The sequence below is a fragment of the Schistocerca gregaria genome, chromosome 4 (assembly GCF_023897955.1).
Source record: "Schistocerca gregaria isolate iqSchGreg1 chromosome 4, iqSchGreg1.2, whole genome shotgun sequence".
Classification (NCBI taxonomy): Eukaryota; Metazoa; Arthropoda; class Insecta; order Orthoptera; family Acrididae; genus Schistocerca; species Schistocerca gregaria.
Window position 1 is genome coordinate 358,970,461 of NC_064923.1, and position 26,271 is coordinate 358,996,731.

At 44.7% G+C, this 26,271-nt stretch overlaps 1 protein-coding gene across 3 annotated transcripts in view; it reads left to right on the plus strand.

The window, feature by feature from the left end:
- Positions 1-26,271, plus strand: part of LOC126268194 (proton-coupled amino acid transporter-like protein CG1139) — a 1,364,918-nt gene that overhangs the window by 1,299,881 nt on the left and 38,766 nt on the right. For 2 of the 3 annotated variants that reach the window (XM_049973808.1, XM_049973810.1), the window contains one exon: positions 22,882-22,988. In XM_049973808.1, the coding sequence (XP_049829765.1) occupies positions 22,882-22,988 (107 nt within the window). Of the gene's footprint in view, positions 1-1,007; positions 1,145-22,881; positions 22,989-26,271 lie in introns of those variants that run through there. The other variant, XM_049973809.1, reaches the window with a different exon arrangement.

Genomic DNA, 26,271 nt, shown 5'->3' on the forward strand with positions numbered 1-26,271 from the left:
TTTTTCGGATGAATCCAGTTTCTGTTTACAGCATCATGATGGTCGCATCTGTGTTTGGATACATTGCGGTGAACGCACATTGGAAGCGTGTATTCGTCATCGCCATACTGGCGTGATGGTATGGGGTGCCATTGGTTACACGTCTCGGTGACCTGTTGTTCGCATTGACGGCACTTTGAACAGTGGACGTTACGACCCGTGGCTCTACCCTTCATTCCATGGGCCTTTCTGGGTACAGAAAATATTCGAATGCTGCCCTGGCCAGCACATTCTCCAGATCTCTCACCAACTGAAAACGTCTGGTTAATGGTGACCGAGCAACTGGCTCGTCACAATACTCTTGATGAACTGTGGTATCGTGTTGAAGCTGCATAGGCGGCTGTGCCTGTACACGGCATTCAGGCTCTGTTTGACTCAATGCCCAGGCGTATCAAGGCCTTTATTACGGCCAGAGGTGGTTGTTCTGGGTACTGATTTCTCAGGATCTATGTATCCAAATTGCGTGAAAATGTAATCTCATGTCAGTTCTAGTATAATGTATTTGTCCAATGATTACCCGTTTATCATCTGTATTTCTTCTTGGTGTAGCAATTTTAATGGCTAGTAGTGTATGTTGCGCCATAAAGCATCAGCTTGCTTTTGCAGTACACCTACAAACGTCGCGAATTACTGCCGGTCTTCATGTTGTGATGCGTCGTTGCGAATGTGTATGATCGGTCGTTGAAAGAGGTACTTCTACGTAGAGAAACGAACACACAACGAATGGGTTTCGCGGGCCGTGACCCTAGTTAATCCCGCGACCCCCGTGCAGTCAGGAAGCGAGCATCCGCAGCCTTGGCGAAGCGCAGGAAACCGCGAAAGCGGAAAGTTCCTCGCGGTGGCTCTTCCAGGTAGAGGGCCACCTCGCGCGCCAGAGACGCGGGCGATCGCCGGCCACCGCGTCACGGGCGATATCGCAGGTGGTGGGGGGTGGGTGGGCGCGTAAGGTAGCCGCCGCGCTTAATAGCGGCGACGGACGCTGGCCGGCACAGTCCCGCTCTCCGCCGCGACGCCTGCACATCCGGAGGACGTGACCCAAGTGCTTGCTTATCACTGCCGGCGCTACCATTCATCCAGGACCAGTCAGCCACGGGAGCGGCAGCGGGTGAGTAGGCGAACTCCAGGAGATCCCTGCACCGGTACCGTATCCAGGGGAATCTGTGTACGTGAGTCCAGTGCCAACAATGTGACTCATTACAGCGGAGTGAGGGTGCTCCCCGAAACCTACGGGGAGAAGTCGCGTAAGGCATTCGGTCACAATGCCAGCAATACAAAATAGAGGACAGGAAATTCGCTTCTTGTACGTGACTGTGATTCCGCTGTATGAACGTAACGAGTGAACTAAAATTAATTATAAAAACTGGATCTTCCAGATTTGATACCTTTTAAGTACAAGTTCCATAAAAGCAGTATTTACCAGCGAGCATTAAGTATCTCAAACAGGTCCGTTTGTCTAGCGTAATGGTCATAAATTATGTAAATAAACCTTCCTCATGAATCGGTCTATTAAAGGAAATCGGTCTATTAAAGGGAATGAGGAGGTATTGAATAGAATTGGGGAGAAGAGGAGTTTGTGGCACAAGTTGACAAGAAGAAGGAAGAAAGGACCGGTTGGTAGGACATGTTCTGAGGCATCAAGGGATCACAAATTTAGCATTGGAGGGCAGTGTGGAGGGTAAAAATCATAGAGGGAGACCAAGAGATGAATACACTAAGCAGATTCAGAAGGACGTAGGTTGCAGTAAGCACTGGGAGATGAAGAAGCTTGCACAGGATAGAGTAGCATGGAGAGCTGCATCAAACCAGTCTCAGGACTGAAGGCCACAACAACAACAACAAAGGAAATTCTAACGAAATCCCTACAGAACTTCCCGAGATTAGCGTTCACATCAGACTTAAAAACGCGAAGAGGGACTTTAATTTATAGCACGTGTGGATCATTCCAATACATGTGTGGCTGCAGCCATGCTATCCAGCCAGGTCTAATCAATGTTGTACAACAGGAGCAATAATTAAAGTATCCAATAAAATTGAGAACCTACTGAAAAATGGCACGATCGGTTTAAACATGTTTCCATACAGGATTCGCTAAAAATTTACATGTCTTTCTGGCATGTACACGTGAACACATTTCTGTAACTATTTCTGCAACAATGTAATTTTAGAGAACCAGAATCTAAAATTATATTTAAACTAAAACTTAGTTCTTTTACTAAAACTTGTGTTGCTTATAGCTGTAATTATTAGTTCGTGTTCTAGTGAGGTATTCTGTGACACGGAGGTAAGGATCTGATTGTGAAATATTAGTAAAATGTAAAATTTGCATGCTCTCATCTGCAACTAAAAAAATACAAGAATATTTTTTTAAGTGAATACATTGAAAACTTAAAACACAAAATTTTCTCGAATAGATGGCAAAACGCGCTTTTTGACATCTATTCCGTTATCTTTAATTGTGCTGCATACCTCAATTGTTCTTTTATTATTTTTTTCTTAAAACAATTCATTAACTTTGGCTAGGCAGCGTGCCACGATTTCTTCTGATGTTATTCTCTTCATGCATATGTTTTTCTTATGGAAAGAAAGCGACTGCAAATGTCTATTACCAATAGCACTCGAACTTTTAAGTACTACCTCCATAGAAACAGTATTTACTAGCGACGCGCAGCGTTAAGTATCGCAGGCCGTACGATTTACCTGGCGTAGTGGTCTTAAATTATGTAACAAACCTCTCTCGTGAATCAGTCTATCAAAGGAAGCCGTATCAAAATCCCTAGAATATTTCCTGGGATTAGCGTTCATACTCACACGGAAAACGCGAAGGGGGGCTTTAATTTATAATACGTATAGATGACATCAATACACGTGTGCCGCTGGCGTGCTGTCCAGGCAAGTCTAATCAATGTCGTACAAAATGAGTATTAATTAAGGTATCCAACAAAAATAAGAATGTACTGTATAATGGCACGATCGGTTGAAACCTATTTGGATGAAGGATTCGCTAAAAATATATGTTTTTTCCTGGCATGAACACGTGTACACATCTCAGTAATTGTCTCTGCAACAACGCACTTTCAGAAAACCAAAATATAAAATGGCAAACGGCCTTGCCGCAGTGGTAACACCCGTTCCCGTCATATCACCGAAGTTAAGCGCTGTCGGGCTGGGCTAGTACTTGGATGGGTGACCGTCCGGTCTAACGAGCGCTGTTTGCAGGCGGGGTGCACTCAGCCCTTGTGAGGCAAACTGAGGAGCTACTCGATCGAGAAGTAGCAGCTCCGGTCTCGGAAACTTATATACGGCTGGGAGAACGGTTTGCTGACCATATGCCTCTCCATATTCGCCTCCAGTGACGCCTATGGACTGAGGATGACACGGCGGCCGGTCGGTACCGTTGGGCTTTCATGACCCTTTTGGGAGGAGTTTCGTTAGTTTTTAAAATATGAAATGACATTTAAACTACAACTAATTTTTGTACTAAAAATTGTGTTGTCTATAGCTCTGATTATAATTTCATGGTCTAGTCCGGCATTCTGTGACCTGCACAAGTGTAAATAGTAGTTTATGTAAAACTGAGAGAGTGTAATCAAGCAGAAAAAAAGTCACAGTGTAGATCCATTGCCACAGAAAAAAATAATTGCGACTACCGAAAGCAACGGTGTATTGGCCAATGTTCATAATTCGTTTACGAGAGGACTGGGTTCAGATCTCCGTCAGACAATCCTCATTTCTATTTCCCATGACTTCCGTGTGAATGTATATATCATTCTTTGAACAGGAAAGGTAAACGGCCAATTCCTTCCTTCTGTCTTTTCAGGGCCAGTGCTCCACTCTAATGATCTCTACGAGGGTCGTTAAACAAATTCCTTTTGAAACAATTGCAGAATGCATCGGCTCATATTTAAAGCCAAACTACTGCGTATGGCGTTATTTAAGCCGCTAAAATTGGCACTTTTGCTACTAGTAACCGAGAAAGGCGATAAAGTGGTTACGACTCTGGAATCGTATTCGGAACGCGGTGGTTCAGTTTCCAATTCAGTGACTCAGATTTACTGTAGGTTTCATGCGAGCCCTGTAAATCGCATAAGCAAAAGGCATTGATTTCGGAACGGACATCGCTGATATTGTGCTAACCCAAGCTTTTGCTCGGTCGCTAATGACGATGTGGTCGGCGCAATAATTTGGAATAACAGAACGCCTGTTATTTTCATCTGATTAATTTATTCATTTGCGACGCATTTTTATGATAGCCTTGGTACTTCAACATTACAAATGTAAATACTTCTCTGATAAACGTGGATAATGAATACATGTTGTTAGCCGTACCTCCAATTACGCTTTCATACTTCCAGATACAAAAACGACTGTCAATAGCAGTCGATTTAAACGTCAGGTTCACTAGTGCTGAGAAGATGCAAGACTAGAATCTTGGGACGTCAGGAGTCAGTTATGCTGCAACCTCCATGGGTGAAACGGGCACATGGACGTCACTTGCTTTTATAAATAGGTACTGCAAACTGCTAATCATTACAAATACTCCAAACCAGAGCTACTATCCACAGCAAACAAATCAGTACTATGGACATTAAAAAGAAAAAAACTGAGAAATAAAAGCGAAGGAAGGTGACGGTGGCTAGTACAGCGTTATTCAGAGCCTGCAGTGGCTCTTCAGAACGTGGGCCGCGAACCTATGCACAGCGAAGTATGGTCGCCTGCTGCGAGTGCTCCAGAATGTCTTGAGATCTCCTCGTATCCTTGGCTGTGTGACACTCCAAGAATACATTTTTATCCGATTCCTGATTTAGACCCGCAGAAATAGTCCTCACATGACATCAAATGGATCAAATGGCTCTGAGCACTATGGGACTTAACATCTGAGGTCATCGGTCCCCTATAACTTAGAACTACTTAAACCTAACTAACCTAAGGACATCACACACATTCATGCCTGAGGCAGGATTCGAACCTGCGACCGTAGTAGCTTCGCGGTTCCGGACTGAAGCGCTTAGAACCGCTCGGCCACAACGGCCGGCTGACATCAAATAATCTGCTGCTATATTCGATGATAGGACTAATTATGCAAAATGACCACTGCCGCTATCCTATCATCAATCAGAGTTCTTCTTCGTTGACACTACAGTCCTCGAGAGTAGGGCAAGGAAGGCTGAAAAGACGTGGAGAAGAAGACTCTCCTATCGCGGCAAACGCCGAATGAAATCCAAATTATCCAGGATGAAGGTTAGGCATGAGGCCAATAACCACACAGTAAAAAAAGTTATGTTAAGGAGCTACAACATGAACCAATCGATGTTTTAAGCAGCAAGGATCTACTGAAAAATGTGCAAGCACTTCGTCATACCGGAACCACACAAGAAAATAATTTATGCGTTAAAATTAAAAAATGAACAAGAAAAGTGAAGATGAATCACAAAGAAAAGAAATGTAGCTACTCAATGACGAGCAGTCGTAGATTACAATGTAGTCCGCATTTAACGTTCAATCAACAGCTTCTGAACGTTTTTCGTTATGTTCACATAAGGCATAATAAATTGCTTTAGACGTCTCGCAAACCAAGATCGAGGTCATTGGAAACGGAGCACTTGCTTGGAATGAATGAGGATAGTGGGAGCAACAGGCATTGTCTTGTAAAAGGAACCGTATCGGCATTCTCCTCAAATGAGATGGGAAGTCCATTGCACACCTAAATTATTGTTTTGAATACTGCTCCTCACTATCAAGATACAAGTGTTTTAATTGTTCTGCCATCTGTGGCTAGCTTCACACAAAGACCATATATAGTGAACATAAGAGAATCTATTCGCAGATGATGCCACCTGAACTGGCGATTTCGAAAACCACTGGATAGTTTCACGAAATTTCTTTACAACTAATGAGAACTGTGCTGTTCTCGTCACAAGTGGACTGTCCAAACCGTTCACTTATCCTCTCGTGAGCCTTCCCTAGCATTAGCCTGATCATTACACTCTTAACATATTTTACACAGTCCAATGTTGGTTAAGTACAAGTATTAAGAAAGTGCAGAGTAAACAGTTATTGATAGTAGGGATTTTCGTTGATCCTTCAACGCCTCGAATATATCGCCGTCTCTAATCTGTGCAATAGATTGGAAGTACTGTGAAATTAAGCTGGGAATAAAACGCAGAGCTAAACCGATGGGAAATTGTGTCTAACAGCTATGCTTCCGTTTCATTCAGTCGCTCTCATGATTTGAATTTCACATCTGCGGGTTAATTTATTCTAATAGCCGTGGTGCTACAGTTCTCACACGAAAAAATTACAACTGTATTTCCACTCGTTTACATCTACTTGTTTTTCAGTTACTTTGAGCAATGTTTGCGAACTACTCTTAATGACTAATACTGACGAAATTAGACTACGCTGCAGAGAATAAATTGGCTAGGTGATAAACCAGCTTAGAGCTAAACAGGAAATCTGGCTGGAATATGGCTGGAAGGTGTACAGTCGCAATATCAGAAGAAGAAGTGAAATTTATGCGGCTGCACGCCTGAAATTTTATGGAACAATCATTGCGCCGAGAAAATATGAAGATGCACACAGGAAATCTTAAGATTGGAGGTTTTATTACTGGCTCGCCCCACCGCCCCCCTTCTTTTAAAACGTGTTTCATTTCTCGAAGTCATTAAGCAAGTACATAGAAAACATCAGGGGGCGTCATAAATCTTGCATCTCACGCTGAAATATAGATGTGTTTAATATAACTGTCTATGTGATTCATTTCCTCAAACTTCAAAACTGTCTGCCAGACCAAGACTCAAACCCGGGGAAGAAGAACGAGTGACAAATTAGTAGTAAGTCCGCGAAGTAGGCTCAAACAGTGCAACTGAAAGCACACTGCCTGCGGAAGGCGCACATATGGGTAATGGTTTGGTCCAGCTTAAACTTTTACTTTACAGTAATGTTTATCACAGCAGATACTCCATTAAAGTGCAAAAAGGCACATAAAATAAAGGTTTCGAATGAACTGTCAGCATCTACGAAATGCTGGATGTATCATAAATATTTAGTAACTTTTGAAGCGGATTCATCATACCAAAACAAGAAATAATTCAATATAAACATACTGGAAGAACTTGATTGAAAGTCAGCAAGTAATAAGCTGATACCAAATGCTTAAAATATACTCTACTTGATTCAACTGTTGAGCGCTCTTGTCAGACCATGGACTGTCGCACGCTGCTAAGCACCTCCGGGCGGTATCGAGTGGTTTCGTAGGCTTCGATAAAACTCTGAAACGCTTCTACGTTGGTAATATCTGCCACGTAAACCAGTTGTTTTAGGTGGTACCTGAGATAAAATCCAAATTTTGAGGTGAGTAGGACATGCAGAACGTGGTACTCATCCTCTCATTTATACCCATCTCGCATCGTTGATGTCATACAATTCATCTCGATCAGTGTGAATGGAGTGTGTTAGAACAACGTTTGCGTAAACGGTGTGCTTCCTCGCAATGGCAGCAGCACATACCGTAGCAAGTGTTAAGAAAATAAATTACTTGTAGACTTCCGCTGAGAGATGTGCTGGGAGAGTACGCGGAGCTACCAGATAGTCATTTTCAAGTGCAGGCCGCACATTACTCTTACACTGCTTTTGACGTCTACCACGAATTGTAGTTAAAAATGGTTCAAATGGCTGTGAGCACTATGGGACTTAACTTCTAAGGTCATCAGTCCCCTAGATCTTCGAACTACCTAAACCTAACTAACCACACACAGCCATGCCCGACGCAGGACTCGAATCTGCGACCGTAGCGGTCTCGCAGTTCCAGACTGTAGCGCCTAGAACCGCTCGGCCATCCCGGCCGGCATGAATTGTACTCCTAGGGATTTAAACCGACATACAAATTTTATAGCACAGCATGGATACATAGAAGCTAATAGAGAACATTATTAACAGTTGTTTCGTGTCTCCCACGTAATGATTTTTTAAGATGGTCAACATTAATATTTCATGTACGAAGGGGTTTCAGTGTATGCCTATATGTAAGTTTTTCTTGTTGTGGTCTCAAGAAGCCGCGTCTAAAATTTATGATAGTGTTCCCAGAATGAGTTTTCACTCTGCTGTGGAGTATATGCTGGTTTGAAATTTCCTGGTACATTTAAACTGTATGCCGGACCGAGACTCAAATCTGGAACTTCTGCACACGGTTTTAATCCGCCATCTTTCAAAGCAGCGCAGAGTGAAAATTCGCTCTGGAAACAGTCTTCTGGGGTGTGGCTCAGCAATTTCTCCGAAATATCCTTTCTTCCAGGAGTGCTAACCCGGCAAGGTGCTGAAGAAGTTTAGTGAAGTTTGAGAGGTAGGATATGAGTTAGTGACGGATGCAAAGGTCCTAAGTTCGAGTCATGGTCCGGCACACAGTTTTAATATGGCAGAAAGTTTCCTAGAGTGTAGACCCAAGTTTCAGCCCAATCGACACGGGCAGTGCCTTAGATTTACACAGAGCTAATGAAGTACGCTGTTTGATTCGTTGAAAAATATGAGGCTGCACTATACAGTGTAAACAAATTCTGCACAGTACACGTCAGGAGTTCGCAATGGAAAATACCAGAAGTAGTTCCTCAACGCCCTTAAAAGCATATAATGCTTTCAACTTTTATGTACACATAATTGTTTTTAAATACTGCTGGAAATCTCGAATATCTGAGTGAAATTGTGTGACTCAGCTGTATTTAATAGTTCTGTAGAATATTGCTTCCTTTAAGAACAATGAGAATTAATACTGGAAATGTGGAAATGTTTTTCATTCATCACGCTCTGCACAGTAATTAAACATAGCTTTCGCAACATTTACGTATAAACTCCACAAAAAAAAAAAAAATGGCTCTGAGCACTATGGGACTTAACAGCTATGGTCATCAGCCCCCTAGAAGTTAGAACTACTTAAACCTAACTAACCTAAGGACAGCATACAACACCCAGCCATCACGAGGCAGAGAAAATCCCTGACCCCGCCGGGAATCGAACCCGGGAACCCGGGCGTGGGAAGCGAGAACGCTACCGCACGACCACGAGATGCGGGCATATATACTCCACAAGCCACCGTACGGCGCATGGCGGAGGGTACCCCGTACCACCACTAGTCATTTCTCTTGTAAGTACGCTGTTTACATTTTCATATTGGTAACGCCACGTAGCGCTCTGTATGAAAAATCACTGGCTGTGCTGTGCGCAGTCTGTGTTTAGTTTGCATTGTTGTCTGCCATTGTAGCGTTGGGCAGCGGCAGCTGGATCCTAACAGCGCGTAGCGTTGCGCAGTTGGAGGTGAGCCGCCAGCAGTGGTGGACGTGGGGAGACAGATGGCGGAGTTTTGAAATTTGTAAGAATTGGTGTCATGAACTGCTATATATATTATGACTAGTGAGGTAAATACATTGTTTGTTCTCTATTAAAATCTTTCATTTGCTAACTATGCCTATCAGTAGTTAGTGCCTTCAGTAGTTTGAATCTTTTATTTAGCTGGCAGTAGTGGCGCTCGCTGTATTGCAGTAGCTTGAGTAACGAAGATTTTTGTGAGGTAAGTGATTTGTGAAACGTATAGCTTAATGCTAGTCAGGGCCATTCTTTCGTAGGGACTTTTGGAAGTCAGATTGCGTTGCGCCAAAAACTATTGTGTGTCAGTTTAAGCACAGTCATGTATAATTTTTCTAAGGGGACGTTTCATATAGACCAGTCTTGTATAATTTTTCTAAGGGGACGTTTCATACTCTTGCTGTTCCACTCGTAAGTAGAATTATGCAAAAAAGCGACTGTCTGTATGACTTTGCACGAGCTCTAATCTCTCTAAACATATCTTCGTGGTCCTTATTGCGAAATACACGTTAGCGGCAGCCTTAAATACCGGTTCTCTAAATTTTCGTAATAGCGATAATCGGAAAGAACGTCTCCTTTTCTCCAGTGATTCCCATTTGAGGTCGCGAAGCATCCCTGTAACACTCGCTTGATAATCGAATCTACTTTCTTTCTTTCGCTTACGCCATTGTCCCGCAGCGATCGCAGGGTCGGCCTGGTTAGAATGGATTTGGCAAGGCTAGTTTTAGGGGTGACCGGATGCCCCTCCTGCCACCACCCCTTACCCCCAGGGATGGAATCAGTGTACCCCAGCTGTCTGCATCTAGTGTAAATCGTGAAATAGTGCTAATGTGTTTCAAATGTCTTTGACGCGTGTAACTGAGGCGGAACGTGGGGACCAGCCCGGTATTCACCTAGCGGGATGTGGAAAACCGCCTAAAAACCACATTTAGGCTGGCCGGCACACCGGCCCTCGTCGTTAATCCGCCTGGCGGATTCGATCCGGGGCCGGCGAGCCTACCCGAGTCCAGGAAGCAGCGCGTTAGCGCACTCGGCTACCCTGGCGGGTTGCTTGATAATAGAATCAACCGGTAACAAACCTATCAGAACGAGTCTGAAGTGCTCCAGGGTAGTGTTTTAATCCGGCCTGGCGGGGATCACAAACGCTAGAGCTGTACTCAAGAATCGGTAGCGCTAGTGTCCTATATGCGGTCTGCCTTACAGGTGAACCACACTTTCCTAAAATTCTCCCGATAAACCGAGGTCGAACATTCGCCTTCCCTACCACTATCCTTACATGCTTATTCCATCACCTAAATCATCGCTGTAGCTTTGTGCTCCTGTCACATTACAGTTCTTGTAAAGAATACGGATATTGATGAATTCTTCTCGGGATATCAGCCGAGTGGTGGCATCGTCTTGTCGCAACGTTTCAATCAGTTTTATACCCGTATCATCATCTTCGCCAGAAGTTGTCGGGTACGAAACTGATTGAAACGTTGCGACAAGACGACGCCACCATTCGGCTGATAACCCGAGAGGAATTCATCAGTGGAATACGCCGAGAAAGACTGCAATAGCATAGAATAGAATATGTCCTTAGAGTTAGAATCGGTCTTACTTTCCGCTGTCTTTCTGACTAGCGGACGTGATGTGTTGACGTGACGAAGCTACAGTAACTGCAATATCTTTGGGACACACGAGAAGGAATGCAGGGCAATAAATTTTCCGGTGTAGAACATTACAAGAAAACGAGTAAAGGTTAAAGTTTACTTCCCATTGACGTCGAGGTCATTAGAGACGGAGACGAGGCTGGGTTCCACGGAATTAGCTTGTCGTAAGTATTCCACAGCCGTACGGTGAGACTCGGTCTGCTGATAAATGCTGTTATACGGCGTCGTTACCAGAGAAGTGAGGGACACGTCCTTCGTACGGCGCGTCAGAGCTGAGCCGCGAGGTGCCGCATCCGCAATATCAATCAGTTGCGGGTCACACACTCGGAGTTCACCGCGAGGTCTGCCTATTGTTGCTTCCGCTACAGTATAGCCTTGGAGAGCGAGGACGCGGACAGGAAGCACAGGGATGCGCCGATGCGTGACAGGCCATCGACGGGGTCATCTGGGCCCGTCCAAACAGCGGTCCGCTGTCTTCAGGGTCACAGGTAGAGCGTGTCCAGCGGAGAGACGACAATGGGTGGTCGAGGCTGCGTCAGGCGTTCTTCTAAATGTGAGTGTTTATTACGCATTTTACTCAAGAGGTCGCAGTATACTATACCACAACAAAGCACTCCGTCTTAAGGGCTACGAGTGGGCTACCGGGACCATCCGACCGCCGTGTCATCCTCAGGGGAGGATGCCGATAGGAGGGGCGTGGGGTGAGCGCACCGCTCTCCCGGGCGTTATGATGGTACTCTTGACCGAAGCCGCTACTATTCGGTCGAGTAGCTCATCAATTGGCATCACGAGGCTGAGGGCACCCCGAAAAATGGCAACAGCGCATGCCGGCCTGGATGGTCACCCATCCAAGTGCCGACCTCGCCCGACAGCGCTTAACGTCGGTGATCTCACGGGAACCGGTGTTGGAGGACTAATTTCGAGGTGTCTGCTTTTCATCCGCTGTGCAAACAGCCCCTGATATTCTCTATGGGTTTAATGCCGGATGATTTTGCAAACCAGTCTAGATGCAAGAGGGTGCTAGAATAGTCTTCAGACCAGAAACGTATGCGTGTACGCCTCAGAACACGACTTTTGTCATTTTAGGTGACGTTTGTGTGAACGACACACTCATCATGAAATAGCAGATGAAAGGACAACACTTGAACACCGAGAATGTTGAACATTCTTCTTCATGTTCTCGGTAACCTGAATGTGTTCAAGGCATGTTACGGAAAACACCCCGACATCATCGAGGAACCTCTGGACTTAGCAACATCCTTCACACACTAAAGATTAAACGCCTCATTGCCCCGACAATGTACTTCATCGCTTGCATCATTTTGAAAAAGGCAAATAATATACACCTCACAGGACCACACTCCGGCCCAAAGGTCTCGGAAGGCACAACGCCACCGACCGACCGCCGTGTCACCCACAGCCGATAAGCGTCCCTGGATGTGTGTACGGAAGGGCATGTGGATCGGACCACATTACGTGCCTCCATTCAGCTACTGCTCAGTTTCTGTGTTGTTTGGCCCACGGTAGAGGTGCAGCTTTATGTGTTGTGCGAACAACGACCTCATGCGAGGCATCTGATTACAGATGTGTGTACCGAATGTCCTTCGCAGTCTTCAGGTGCAAAAAGGTTAGATGCCCCCATTTCTGTCGGGTTTGAAAACGACTGTCATTGAAAAGGCACCCGTCTCGGGCCCTTGTCGTTTAGGACCTTCTTTCGGCGGCTGTTACTGGTACATTCCTTGTAGAACTGTCGGACAGTCCATGTTGATATTCCAACTAATCGGATAATTTAATTCACAGTGTGGTAATAAGTACGTCCAAACAGGACAGTTCCTTTCTGCCATTCTGCCACGACTGTATGTTAGCTCATATTACTGCGGGCTGAGCCCATACAGCCGACTGCTACGCAGACAAGACAACTCATCACTACCTTGAGTGATTACCTTGTACCAATTCTACAGCGTTCAAAACGACCAGTGTGCTCTTTTATTAGGTTGAGTGACATTTTTTCGGTGAGTTTACTTAGTTTTGTCCCCATTAACGTTTCCCCCTCCTCTACTCAGACACTTGTCCATGCAGTGTTGCCATTTCAACACGATGTCCTGGAAACCTTCTATTAGATTTCAGTACCCGTTAAGAATTCTGTTAAATGTCTTGAACGATGTTAAATGGCCTTCTTTCTCGACCGAAAGAAGAAAAACTCAGCTGGAGCAATGTCGGCCAAAAGTTTAGCGGAGGAGAGGAAAGGGGGGGGGGGGGGTAGCTGAAAAGTCACAATATTTTTGCCACAAATCCCACGACTTTATAGAGTTAAGCAAGCTGGCACGTTATCATTAATAAAGATACATGAGTTATCTTGCAATAACTGAGGCCTACGTCTGCGAATTTTCTGGTGCAACCTCTTCAAAACTCTTGCATTTAATATCTTGCTACAAACGAGATCTACATTTGTGCATTTTCTGGTTCATCCTTTTAAAAACACTTTATATAATGACGATTGATCATTTGACCTTTAGGGAAAAATTTGCAATGACAAAATTTAACTGGTGCTTTCGAAAAAAGGACTGTTGTGCTACTTTTGAAGTGAAAATCTTTCTTGCCAGCCACAGAAAAAAATGGACCTCTTTCCGAATATCAAAGCTGTAAATTAATTTCTCGTCTCCTGCGATGTTATTTCATACATTTTTGGTCAAGTCATGTTGTTCGAGGAGTTACTAGCAAACAGTGCACTGAAGAAGCTTGTCTCTCCGTGACATCAACAACTTTACGTCTAGTCCGTAGGTCGTTGAGAAGGCGCATTGAGTTGTGCATTCAGGAAAATGAGCACTTGTTTGAACATCCCACTGAAGTGAACATTTAGCCATCAGAACACCCATCTCAGCACAGCCAACTATATACAGTAAAGCGCTGCTTCCTGGACTCGGGTAGGCGCGCTGGCCCCGGGTCGAATCCGCCCAGCAGAATACCGACGAGGGCCAGTGTGCAGGCCAGTCTGGATGCGGTTTTTAGGCGGTTTTCCACATCCCGCTAGGTGAATACCGGGCTGGTCCCCACGTTCCGCCTCAGTTACACGGGTCGCATTCATCTGAAACACGTTCGCACTGTTTCACGATTTACACTAGATGCCGACAGTTGGGGTTCACTGATCCAGTCCTGGGTGGGGTACGGGATGGCAGCAGGAAGGGCATCTTGCCATCTCTAACACTGCCAAATCCGTTGTAGCCACGCCGACCCTGTGATCGTTGTGGGACTATGGCGTAAGCGAAAGCATATATATAACTCTTTGCTGAACTCTTCGAAAATAACTATGTAAACTATTTTAAAAACCCCTCATGAAGAGTAACTTTTCTTACATTTACCTATGTAAATAATACTCCTTTCACTTATTATTTTGTTAGTTACAAATACAAACATTTCGTCAGAAATACACTTTATATACGTATATGATTGAAAGTGATGTTTAGGACAACTAAGTTTTGACGATATTGTAAGTAGCTTCACAAGTATCACGTGTAGGTGCAAACTAATAGGTTTATTTGAAACTTTTATGTTAAGGGTGATTTTTCGGGACAGTATTTTATAGCATTAATTATACACAAAATTTGCTAGGTTATTACATTCCTATTTTTATCTTGTATCTGAGTAAGAAGCATGTTTGCTTATAGTTGCAATATTCTCTTGAAGTGAAATACCTTTTTGTATAGACATTGATTTGAGTCTTTTCTTCTTTTTTTACAAAAAGAATGCAATTGCTCATAGTGATACTAATAAACCAAGTCAAATATCTTAATGATTTCAATTCGTTTCATTTTTCAAATATCGGCAATTCATTAAAAAATGTAGGGCCCGATGGTCTAGTGGTAAAACGGTTGCTTGGAAAGCGATTGGTTGCGCGATCGTATCCCGGTCAGATAACGGAAATTTTCACTCTATTTTTAATCTAGCCTTCATTTCTCAAAGATATGAGTATTCGCCAGGAAGGGCACGTGATTCAGATTCCATCTTAAACTGTTCGTTCACTTAGTCCAGTTCGATAACTGAGGTAAATTAGGGACACGCAAGGAACGATGTGGCGTCCTATTGAAAGACATGCACTCGCCTCTGAGTCACACTCAATGAAATACACTGATCAGCCAGATAATTATGACCACCTACCTATTTGCCAGTATGTCCACCTTCGGCACGGATAACAACGGCGATGCATCATGGCACGGAAGCAATGAAGCCTTAGCAGATCGCTGGAGTTAGCACCACATCTGCACACACAAGTCAACTAATTCCCGTTAATTCCGGAAAGAGCGACATGAGAGGTGACGCCACGTTCAGTCACATCCCAGATGTGTTCTATCGGGTTCGGATCTGGCGAGTGCGGAGGCCAGGACATCAACTATAACTCGCCACTGTTTTCCACGAATCACTCCATCGCACTCGTGGCCTCGTGACATGACGCATTGTCTTGTTGAAAAATGCCACTGCCGTCGGGAAACATGATCGTCATGAAGAGGTGTATGTGGTGTGTAACCAGTGATACTTCTCGGTCCCGGTCGGGGTGGCCGAGCGGTTCTAGGCGCTACAGTCTGGAACCGCGCGACCGCTGCGTTCACAGGTTCGAATCCTGCCTCGGGCATGGATGTGTGTGCCGTCCTTAGGTTAGTTAGGTTTAAGTTCTAGGAGACTGATGACCTCAGAAGTACCATAGTGATCAGAGCCATTTGAGCCCATAGTTCTCGGCCGTCATGGCGTCTTGCACGAGCTCTATTGGACCCATCGATGCCCACGTAAACGTTCCCCAGAGCGCAGTAGAACAGCCGCCAGTTTGTCTCCGTCCAGCCGTGTAGGTATCAAGGAACTGTTCACCATGAAGACGACGGATTTGCGCGCTACCATCGGCATGATGAAGAAGATATGGAGATTCGCCAACCATGCAACGCCCTACCGCTGCACCAACCTGCAGTTCCGATGGTCAAGTGCCCATTTCAGTCGTAGGTGCCTATGTATAAAACGCATATTTGATCATTAGCTGCTTTTAATTTTAAACCCAAATATCAACCGGTTTCAGTAGTGGACCATCTTCACGGATAAGGGTTAAAATGGTTTAAGCCACCACAATACATTGGTCATTACTTAATAATTAAAATTAAAAGCAGCTGATGGTCAAATACGCTTTTTATACATTATTTGACGACTGCCTACAGTTACCTTCCAGAAATGTAGTTACCTATGTCGTGATGTTAACAATGGAACATGGGTCGTCAGCTGTGGAGGCCCTTCGTTAGCAGTGTTCGGTGCTCTGTGTGTTCGGCACACTTCTGCTCTGCCCAGCTTTAAAGCCTGATATTAGTTCCGTCACAGTTCGACGCCTGTCCTGTCTTAGCAGTCTGTCCAGCCTACGACGCTCGACATCTGTAATGGGGTGTGACTGCCCAACCCACGACATCTGGACGTGGCTTCACTTTGGTTTGGCCACGTGTTGAAGACACTCACCACAGCACTCCTCGAACACCCGACGCGTCATGGAATTTCGCAAATGCTTGTGCCGAGCATTTGGCGCCGTCACAGTCTGCCCTCGGTCGGACTCACGACAGACCGGGCGCCTCCCCCATTCTACAGGGTGAAAAGTATTTAAACCGACAAATTCTGGGAGGTTGTAGGAGACATCAAAACAAATATTTTTCCATTATGTCATTTTTTCCTATGAGGAGTATTTAAACCGATAGAGGAAGATTTCTCTGGCGGCAAATTAATTAATCCAACAAACACTTTTCCATTTTTCTTATGACCAAGACAACACATTAACACAACCCAATTCAAATGATAGTAGATTTTTAAAAATGCGTCCACTGACGCGTAAACAAAGGTTACACCGTCGGATCATGTTCTGTCCGACACGGGCAAAACCCCTGGAGTATCCTGAATTGTTCCTGCTGCTGCTACTATCCGGACAACCAGATCCTCTTCTGATGCAACAGGAGTTGTGTAAACAAGGTTGCGCATCTCTCCTCACACAAAAAGTCCAGAGGGGACATGTCTGGGGATCGAGCAGGCCATGATACAGGACCACCTCTGCCAATCCACGGTTCTGAGAACCGTCGGTCCAGGAATCGACGCACACGACGACTAAAATGTGCCGGCGCCCCGTCATGTTGGATCCACATGCGTTGTCTTGTAGGGAGCGGGACGTCTTCCAGCAATTCTGGCAATGCTCTGGCGAGAAAATTGTAATAGTGCCTGCCATTTAATGGCCTAGGTAGAGCCACCAACAACACCGACCCACACATTAACGAAGAACCGCACTTGAAGAGCGCTATTAACTGTGGCATGTGCGTTATCCTCACTCCAAACATGCGAATTGTGCATGTTGAAGACTCCATCACGCCCGAACGTTGCTTCATCGGTAAACAACACAGAGGATGGAAATGTAGGATGCATTTCACACTGTTCCAGGTACCACTGCGAAAACTGTGCTCTGGGTGGATAGTCAACTGGTTCCAGGTTGTGGACACGCTGTGAGTGAAATTGACGTAACAATTGCTCTCGAAGGACTGTTCTTACATTCGTCTGATTCGTCCTCATGTTACGTGCAATTACAAGAGTGCTGATTGAAGGATCCCGCTCCATATGCTGCGAGACAGCTTCCTCAAATTGCTGCATTCTTACCGTGCGACGGCGTCCCTGTCCAGGTAATCTGCTAAAGGACCCGCTCTCACGCAGATGTTGGTACACAGCAGCGAAGGTCGTATGATGCGGGATACGGCGATTAGGATATTGTTGTTGATAAACCCGCTGTGAAGCTCGCCCGTTGTGGTGCGCTACATAGTACACACCAACCATATGAGAGTACTCACCCCAGGTGTATCGCTCCATTAGTAAACAGAGACAATGCACTACTACACTGGTGGACAGCAGTTGCCTACAACTGAAGAGCGTAATACGCCCTCTAACAACTAAAGATCGTAATACGGCCTCTAACAACTGAAGAGCGTAATACGGCCTCCACCGGTTTAAATAATCCTCATAGGAAAAAATGAGATTAGGGAAAAATATTTGTTTTGATGTCCCCTACAACCTCCCAGAGTTTGTCGGTTTAAATACTTTTCACCCTGTATACACGGACAGCACGCTCACTGATACTGCATCCACCGTGCGTGTGTCTGATTAGAAATCATTCCTCGCCATGTGACGCTGTTATCGCCTGGACGGGTTTTATAACGATAGGGGGTCTGTGGTCATAATGCTCTGGCCGATCAGGGCATATCGTATACTAAAATTTTCTACAGTTAAATAATAAACCTTAAAGGCTGCGTGAAACGCTTTTAATTCGTAACTTTTCCTGAAATGCCGTACTTGCGGATTAATTATCACAAACCGGTAGAGTGTGCGCTCCAAAGGATAGGAATTCTCCCACAGAATACCGAACTGATTAAAAACAAACGCACAGTAAGATTAGGCTCTTTTCTCGATTAACAGCATGTGTGGGAGAGCATACATCTGCCGGCGCAGTGCGAGACGGAGCCGCTCTTGTGACGGAGTCTCGATGCAGGCCGGTTACGTACGAAGCGATTCGCAGCGAGCGGCCGGGCACCGGCTGACCTCGACGAGCTGCCCCCATCCAGCCCGTTCCGCCAGCAGAAAGCCGACCGCCGTACCGCCATTCTGCGCGCTGCTTTCTGCGCTCGCCACGACAGTATCGAATGTCCTGCGCCTATCGCCTTTCGCGTGACTTAATTCTGATGAAACGAGAGCAGATGAGGTCGTGGCGTATTCCGTAGTAGCTGATGATCGGCAGTTGTAGCATCGAAGCCTGACGTGGTGGGGCGCCTAGTCCATGACCAGTGGCTTCTGGACTTACGAACGTCCCTCAGTGATGAACAGACAAAAAGTCTTTAACTCCTGTATTTACAGTTGAGGGAATATTTTGAAAATCTTAATACAGGCCTCGCCGTTAGCCATCGCACATAAAATACACAGTGACAAACCGGTTTCCAAAGCATTCTTTTGTTAAGTTTCCCTTTAATCAGAGAGAATGACAAAAATATAGAATTTGTGAGCTGAAGGAAAGGCAGACCACGTGCAGGTCTTGTGAGAATCCTCACAATGTCTTGAATTCCCAGTACAGAGAACTTGCTGTCAACAAAGACAGAAAATAACCGCCATTCGTACAAAAGTAAGACGGTTGTAAAATAGTTTACTATTTTTCGCACGTGTCCCAAATTGTGTTTGGTAAGAGAGAGGTTCAAGTCTCTGTCCCGCTAATCATCGGGATTTAGATTTTTCCAAAATTACGTGTGGTGAATACAATAAATACAAAACTTCTATATTTCTTAAATAGCAATTAATTTAAACAGGAAAGAATAAAATATGAACAAAACAAATTAAGCACTTATCGATCATAGTCACAATGCAATGGCTGTGAGGGTGAGACATGTCGCATGTCTTTAAGTCTGTCACACATCTTTGCACTAGCACTAGCTCTTTAATTTTTTGTGTGGAACGCATCGCTCCAGAATAAAACAAAAACAGTCTAAATTCTTCCGTTCTCACCAAGGTTATCTCAGGTCGGGCGCCGGTCAGTGTGGCCTTGCGGTTCTAGGTGCTACAGTCTGGAACCGCGCGACCGCTACAGTCGCAGATTTGAATCCTGCCTCGGGCATGGGTGTGTGTGACGTCCTTAGGTTAGGTAGGTTTGAGTTCAAATGGCTCTGAGCACTATGGGACTTAACTTCTGAGGTCATCAGTCCCCTAAAACTTAGAACTACTCAAACCTAACTAACCTAAGGACATCACACACATCCATGCCCAAGGCATGATTCGAACCTGCGACCGTAGCGGTCGCGCGGTTCCAGACTATAGCGCCTAGAAACGCTGCGTCACCCCGGCCGGCAGCCATTTGAACTTTTTTTTTTCTGGTCGGGCCAATTCCGAAACTAGAAATCCCGTCACGGCCCAATCTCGCGGTTGGGAATCCGTTTACCCCACTTTCATTTCGTTGAAATTTGATTGAAGAGAACCAAACTATACAACCCGTCGAATCTTGAGAAAGCCTCCTACATTTTCGTACAGAAATAAAACGCATAAAAAAGGATTAAACGAGAAACTTTACTTGTGCTAAAAATGAGCTCATTTCTGGATAGAGTAATCTAGTTCTATCTTGCCTTAGAGTCACAATAATGTGAAAAAATGAATTCCGGTCTGTGCTTTATCATGATACACAACAGAATGGAATGGCTATTGCTGCAGTTGACATAGAATATCTGTTAGATTCTAGGAATGTTAAAACTACCTTAAAAACCTACTCAGCAGTCAGGACAGAAAAAAAAAAATGAAACAAAATCAACGAACAACTGTGCAACCTATAGCGTTTGTGGACGTATGTAAACGGAGACTAATTTCCGCAGTACAAATCAAATTAACGTTTTCAGAATATTGTTGCTAAGAGTAATGAAATACAAACAAACTCAAGCAGATGAAAATACAAAATGGGAATGTCAAGATAAGCGCAGATTATCAACAGTTTTTTTTAAGGATCCCTTTCAGACCACCATTATTTAATCGGTTTGTTGGTGAAACAAAGAAAATGTGGGGACGAGGGTAAGGTGGTATTGCTGTTCCCTCTGAAAGCTATGAAGACTTTGGAGAAATCTGAAATGGAACGTATAGAGTGTAGGTTTAGAAACGAATAAATAAAAGGCAAAAGAAATGAGGATGAGAAATGAGTACACTGTTAACTGAAGAACGTAAATACTGATGATCGTATTTCATTCAAATTACTTCTCTGTCGTTAGGTACAAGCTGGTGCATCGTCTACAATGGAAGCTGCCGTTAGACGACTCGCAACAGCACCCACTGTGTTCAGATCTTTCGCCAAGCTGCGGTCTTTTCACTTCGACACACTTCTCTGTGTATCCCTAGGCAACTTGGAACAGCAACTTTCTCCTACTGAACGAAAGTGTTTACCTGTTTCCCGTTTCAGTGTATAAACATTCTCTGGAGTATCAATACAGTTCATCGGCGTTACTGTTGTACGTAAACTATAGTTCACAAATAACTTTTAAACGACTATCTCACACAGAGATCATCATCAGTGATTTTCAGTTCACTGGTAGATATCCACTATCGCCGTTTGAGAGTCAACCAAATTTGATAACAGTGTTCAGCCGTTAAGACGAAGTGATACGTCGCGTTACAGTTTAGTAAAAACAGATACGAGAAAACGAAAGTGTTACTTGGATTCGAATTGGAGACACTGTCTTACTGTCAACTAGGATCTAACTTCACTATTTAGTTGAATAAAATCGAACTATTTTCGCTTTACGTTATTACAGACAGCCATGGGAGACTTCACCCGAGAGAAAACGATGCTCGAACCAGAATCTATCGGTTCGAATCTTAGTGGCAGAATCGACTGCCATCATCAATGTTTGAGTGACAGACGAAGAAGAGGCTGTGACGTACCGCTTTTGATCACCAGACAGCTTGCCAATGGCACGGCTAAATCCGAAATCCTTCCACACCGCCGAGCCTGGCGGTGCAGCGGTAAAACAGATGACTCTCATTCGGGACGACAGCGATTCGTACCACACAACGGATTTAAGTTTTCGGTTATCTCCCTAAATCTCTCCTAGCAAACGCCGGTATGGTTCCTTTGATAAGGACATCCCCAAATCGACCTTGTGATTCGTCTCTAATGGCATCATCGTCGACGGGACGTTTAACACTAACGTTCCTTCCTTCTCCCACAACGACTCGAGCACAAAGACAGTGATACTTTCTACATCAACATCTACCTCAATAGGCCGCAAGCCACCTGACGGTGTGAGGCAGAGGGTACTTTGGTACCACTAACTGATCCTCCGTTTTTCATTAACGAATGGCGCACGGGAAGAACGACAGTCGGTAAGTCTTTGTCTTAGCTCTATTTTCTCGACTTTTTTCGTTGTCGTCATTTCGAGAGACACGCCTGGGGGGAAATGATATGCTGACCGACTCTTCCCGAAAAGTACGCTCTCGAAATTTCAATATCGATAGTAGTAAGAGGAAGCTTGCCTGTCAGTTACCACGAGGGAAAAGTGGAATCTTGCGGATGCAAATACCTTGCTCCACGAAGGGAACCATGGTGTAGCAACTGGGGTATACGTTGGATGTATCGGACCTCGCGTGGAAATAACTAGTATCTGCGTTCCCTTTGAGGGTACGGTGAGCCCCTTGACAGACCACACAGCAGTTACCCACAATAGTGTCTGAAACTACCTTATGCCTTGTTTTCAGGATAATGTGGCGTTCTTAGTCTGTGTGAAATGTGCGGCAGAGTACCCGAATCAAATGTCTTCGGCGGTTAATCATTTTAAATGCGGTGATCGATCATTCGGATGTGGACTGTAAGACCAGCGGTAACCTTGGTGCTATTCGGGAGCAATAAATTAGTACCGGATTTCCAATCTCGCATACTTATAAAATCTCTAGCTGTTACCTGCTGCTGCACTCGCATATCAGCAGTTTTTTATGACGAGGGGTGGAAAGTAGGTAAGTAAGAAATAGGCATTCTGACAATTCCAAGGAGTTAAGGAACTCTGTAGTGTATGAAATGACTTTTTCAGTGACCATAATATTATCGACAGACAAATATGCTACATTATGGGCTTCTAAAAATTCTAAAATTATTAAATGTCGTATAACTGAGAAGAAAGAAAATTTTTAGTTCGGTGTAGCACAAATTTTATGATATTTGTGTGTGGAATAACGTCAGCTGCCATCATGTGGCTGCGTATTCGGGTAACCATAACTCGCGATCTTTGCGGTGGCAGGGACAGGTGGAACTGAAGCGTGATGTCTGGTGTTTCAGAAAAGGTACCAGAAGCGGCACTTCTCGGCGGCGGCCACCACAACATGAGCCACGACAACCCAGCCTTCTCGGAGCATCCGTCGCACACCGATGCCGCCGATGCCTTGGTGAGTACTCGATATGTTGTGACTAAACAGGGTACAAAACTTTAGGGTGGTTCCCTCACACACTCAACACCAACACACGTCAGAAAATCCTTCGTTTTTTATTTTTAATAAAACAATGTTTTAGAAAGTTTCCAAGTCAGAAATTCGTAACAAACATTACCTTGTCTGTACACACACCCACACACACACACACACACACACACACACACACACACACACACACACGAACTCGTCAGATCATGGGCGGTAGCACACTTTCAAATATCTGCGGACAATAGCGAATGGTTTTTGCAGGCTTCTGTAGCACAGTGATGTAGCGTCTCTGCATTAGCAAGGTCTTCTGCCAATTAGAAAAAAGACAATTTTTTTGCATGGCCTGCGGGTATTAATTGTAAGGGCTGAGGTCAAGGAGAACGTGGGAGCTTGGAACTGGTCGTCTGCCACCTACCTACCTGTCGCAGCAGATACCATCCCATGCATCTCCAACAAATGTGACTGAAGTGAGACGTAGCCCCATCGTGCGTATACGACTTGCTTTCTCTCGTCATCTCGCATTAACTCTAGGACAAAGTTCAGAATAAAGTCCTCGTATACAGTCACTACAAAACGTGCTGGAAGAGCATGTGTATCTACGAGACAGCCAGATGCAATTCAATATCAAGTTGCTGCTGGTCTATGTCCTGAAACGTACCATAACATCTTCATCCGCTTAAGAAATGTTAGTTTTCAATATTGTCTGTTAAATCGCTTCCAACAGTTGCCTCGTCTATGAAGAAGACTAAAAATACAGACTACATATTGACAAAGTGAAATTTTCCACTCTGCAGTGGAGTTTGCGCGAATTGAAACTGCACGCCGGATCGGGACTCGAACCCGAGACCTTTGCCTTTTGCGGGCGGAAGTACAGCTGTGAGGACGGGTAGTGAGTCGTCCCTGGGGACCTCAGTTGCTACCGAAGTACGAATATAGCAGCAGATTATTTGATGTCAGCCGGCCGTTGTGGCCGAGCGGTTCTAGGCGCTTCAGTCCGGAACCGCGAAGCTACTACGGCCGCAGGTTCGAATCCTGCCTCCGGCATGAATGTGTGTGATGTCCTTGGGTTAGTTAGGTTTAATTAGTTCTACGTTCTAGGCGACTGACGACCTGCGATGTTAAGTTGCATAGTGCTCAGAGCCATTTCAGGTTCCGGTGTGGCACACAGTTTTAATCTGTCAGGAAGTTTTAACGGATTCAACGGTGACCGGCAGCTGAAAAACGTTGCTCAAATTCGTTATGATACGGATACATAAACTGCGCGGGGAGTGCCGTCCATAGAGTTATTATAAGAAGTATTACGTGTTACTGCGAATCCCGATGACGTAGGAGGTTTGATTCGTCCCTCGAGCATGGGTGTGTGTGTTGTCCATAGCGTAAGTTAGTTTCAGTAGTGTGTAGGCTTAGGGACTGATGACCTCAGTAGTTCGGTCCCATAAGACCTTACCACAAATTTCCAATTTTCCAATCCCGAAGAATGGTTTCTTCTTAGTTTGGTGTACAAAAAGTTACTGGTCTAACTCCATCCATCATTTTTCAAGGTACGGACCTCGTTTCAGGAGTAAATTTTTGATCACTCGGCTGTATTCTGTCTCTGAATGTAGCCTTACAGCGTAGGAGTCCATTACTGTTCATGGGGCCGTATACTAAAATCAGATCTGTATCCCGCAATTTAAACAGAACACATATCAGGAGTCTCACTACTACAACAACTATTACCACACACTTGGAACGGTCAAGACAGACTAACCTCAATAGCAAAATGTCGCCATCGAAACTTCTATGACATGTTGCTCAGCAGCCTGGATATATTTGAAGAAATTCTTTGTGATGTGATTAACGGCAAAGGATGTCTACATCTACATGGATACTCTGCAAACCACACTTAAGTGCCTGGCAGAGGGTTCATCGAACCACCTTCACAATTCTCTATTATTCCAATCTCGTATACGAGCGGAAAGAATGAACACGTGTATTTTTCCGTACGAGCTCTGTTTTCCCTTATTTTATCGTGGTTATCGTTCCTCCCTATGTAGGGCGGTGTCAACAAAATATTATCGCATTCGGAGGAGAAAGTTGGTGATTGGAATTTCGTGAGAAGATTCCGTCGCAACGAAAAACGCCTTTCTTTTAACGATTTCCAGCCCAAATCCTGTATAATTTCTGTGACAGTCTCTCCCATATTTCGCGATAATACAAAGCGTGCTGCCTTTCTTTGAACTTTTTCGATGTACTCCGTCAGTCCTAACTGTCCAAGCTGAATGTTTCTTACTTTGGACAAATTTGTACTGAACACTGGGGCGTCGTTAGTGACAGAATCAGAACATTCAAATGCCATTTGGTTCTGCCGCTGGAGGTGGGAGCAACGCTCGGATTTCGTTTCCACGTGCAGGTGGGTTATCACCCGCCATTTGTGTTTAAGATCAGCTGCAAGCGTACACTATTTCATTGTATCTTTTAAACTTTGTCTGGTTGTAGGGATTCCCTCTCCTCATGATCTCTGAATAAGAACAAAACAATTCATCCCCTAGTTTCTAGCGCGCAGAGTTATGTCCTGAAAATGTAACACCTTAGAGTTATGCAAGGAAGATGCAGCACTTTCCTGTTCGCATCCGGGAAGGAACCTGCTGCTGTTCGATTCATCTTTAAATGCAGCCTTCTTTGAGCGAAGTTTCCGTTTAAATTTGAATCACGAGAAATGTTACACGTCACAATGTGACAGACCGACAGAGTGCGAACCTTCCCACCTCATCGTTCACATAGTCTCGTCAGGCACAGAAGTTCTGCCGAAACGGCGGCGGTTTGTTTTGGTAAACAGACGTCACTAAGACCATTGGCATTCAACGTATGGAAGCACAGTTCTTAATGACAGAGCCTCGCACGTGCGTTTAGCCCACCTGTCGTGACAATACGCTACTGCGGAGAACAAGTTTCAATCCTTCTCCTACGCCATCGTCTTTTCTCTTTTGGCACATTCGACACTGTGTAGTACAACGTACTCGAAAAGCCAGCCGGCCAAAACATAGCAGTTCAACTGTCATATAACCTTAATTACGCTCCTTCGGCTGCCGATTGTCAAATACTGAAATCGAGACCTGTGTGAGCTTCTTACCGCTGTGACCTATAAACGCGTAATATGTCCATTGTCATTCAGGAAATCTACTTACCGTCTTTAGAATAACGCATTTAACAAGTAATGTACTAAGTACGATTAAATTTTTAGATCAACTGTCTGGTTGTATGCGTGGGT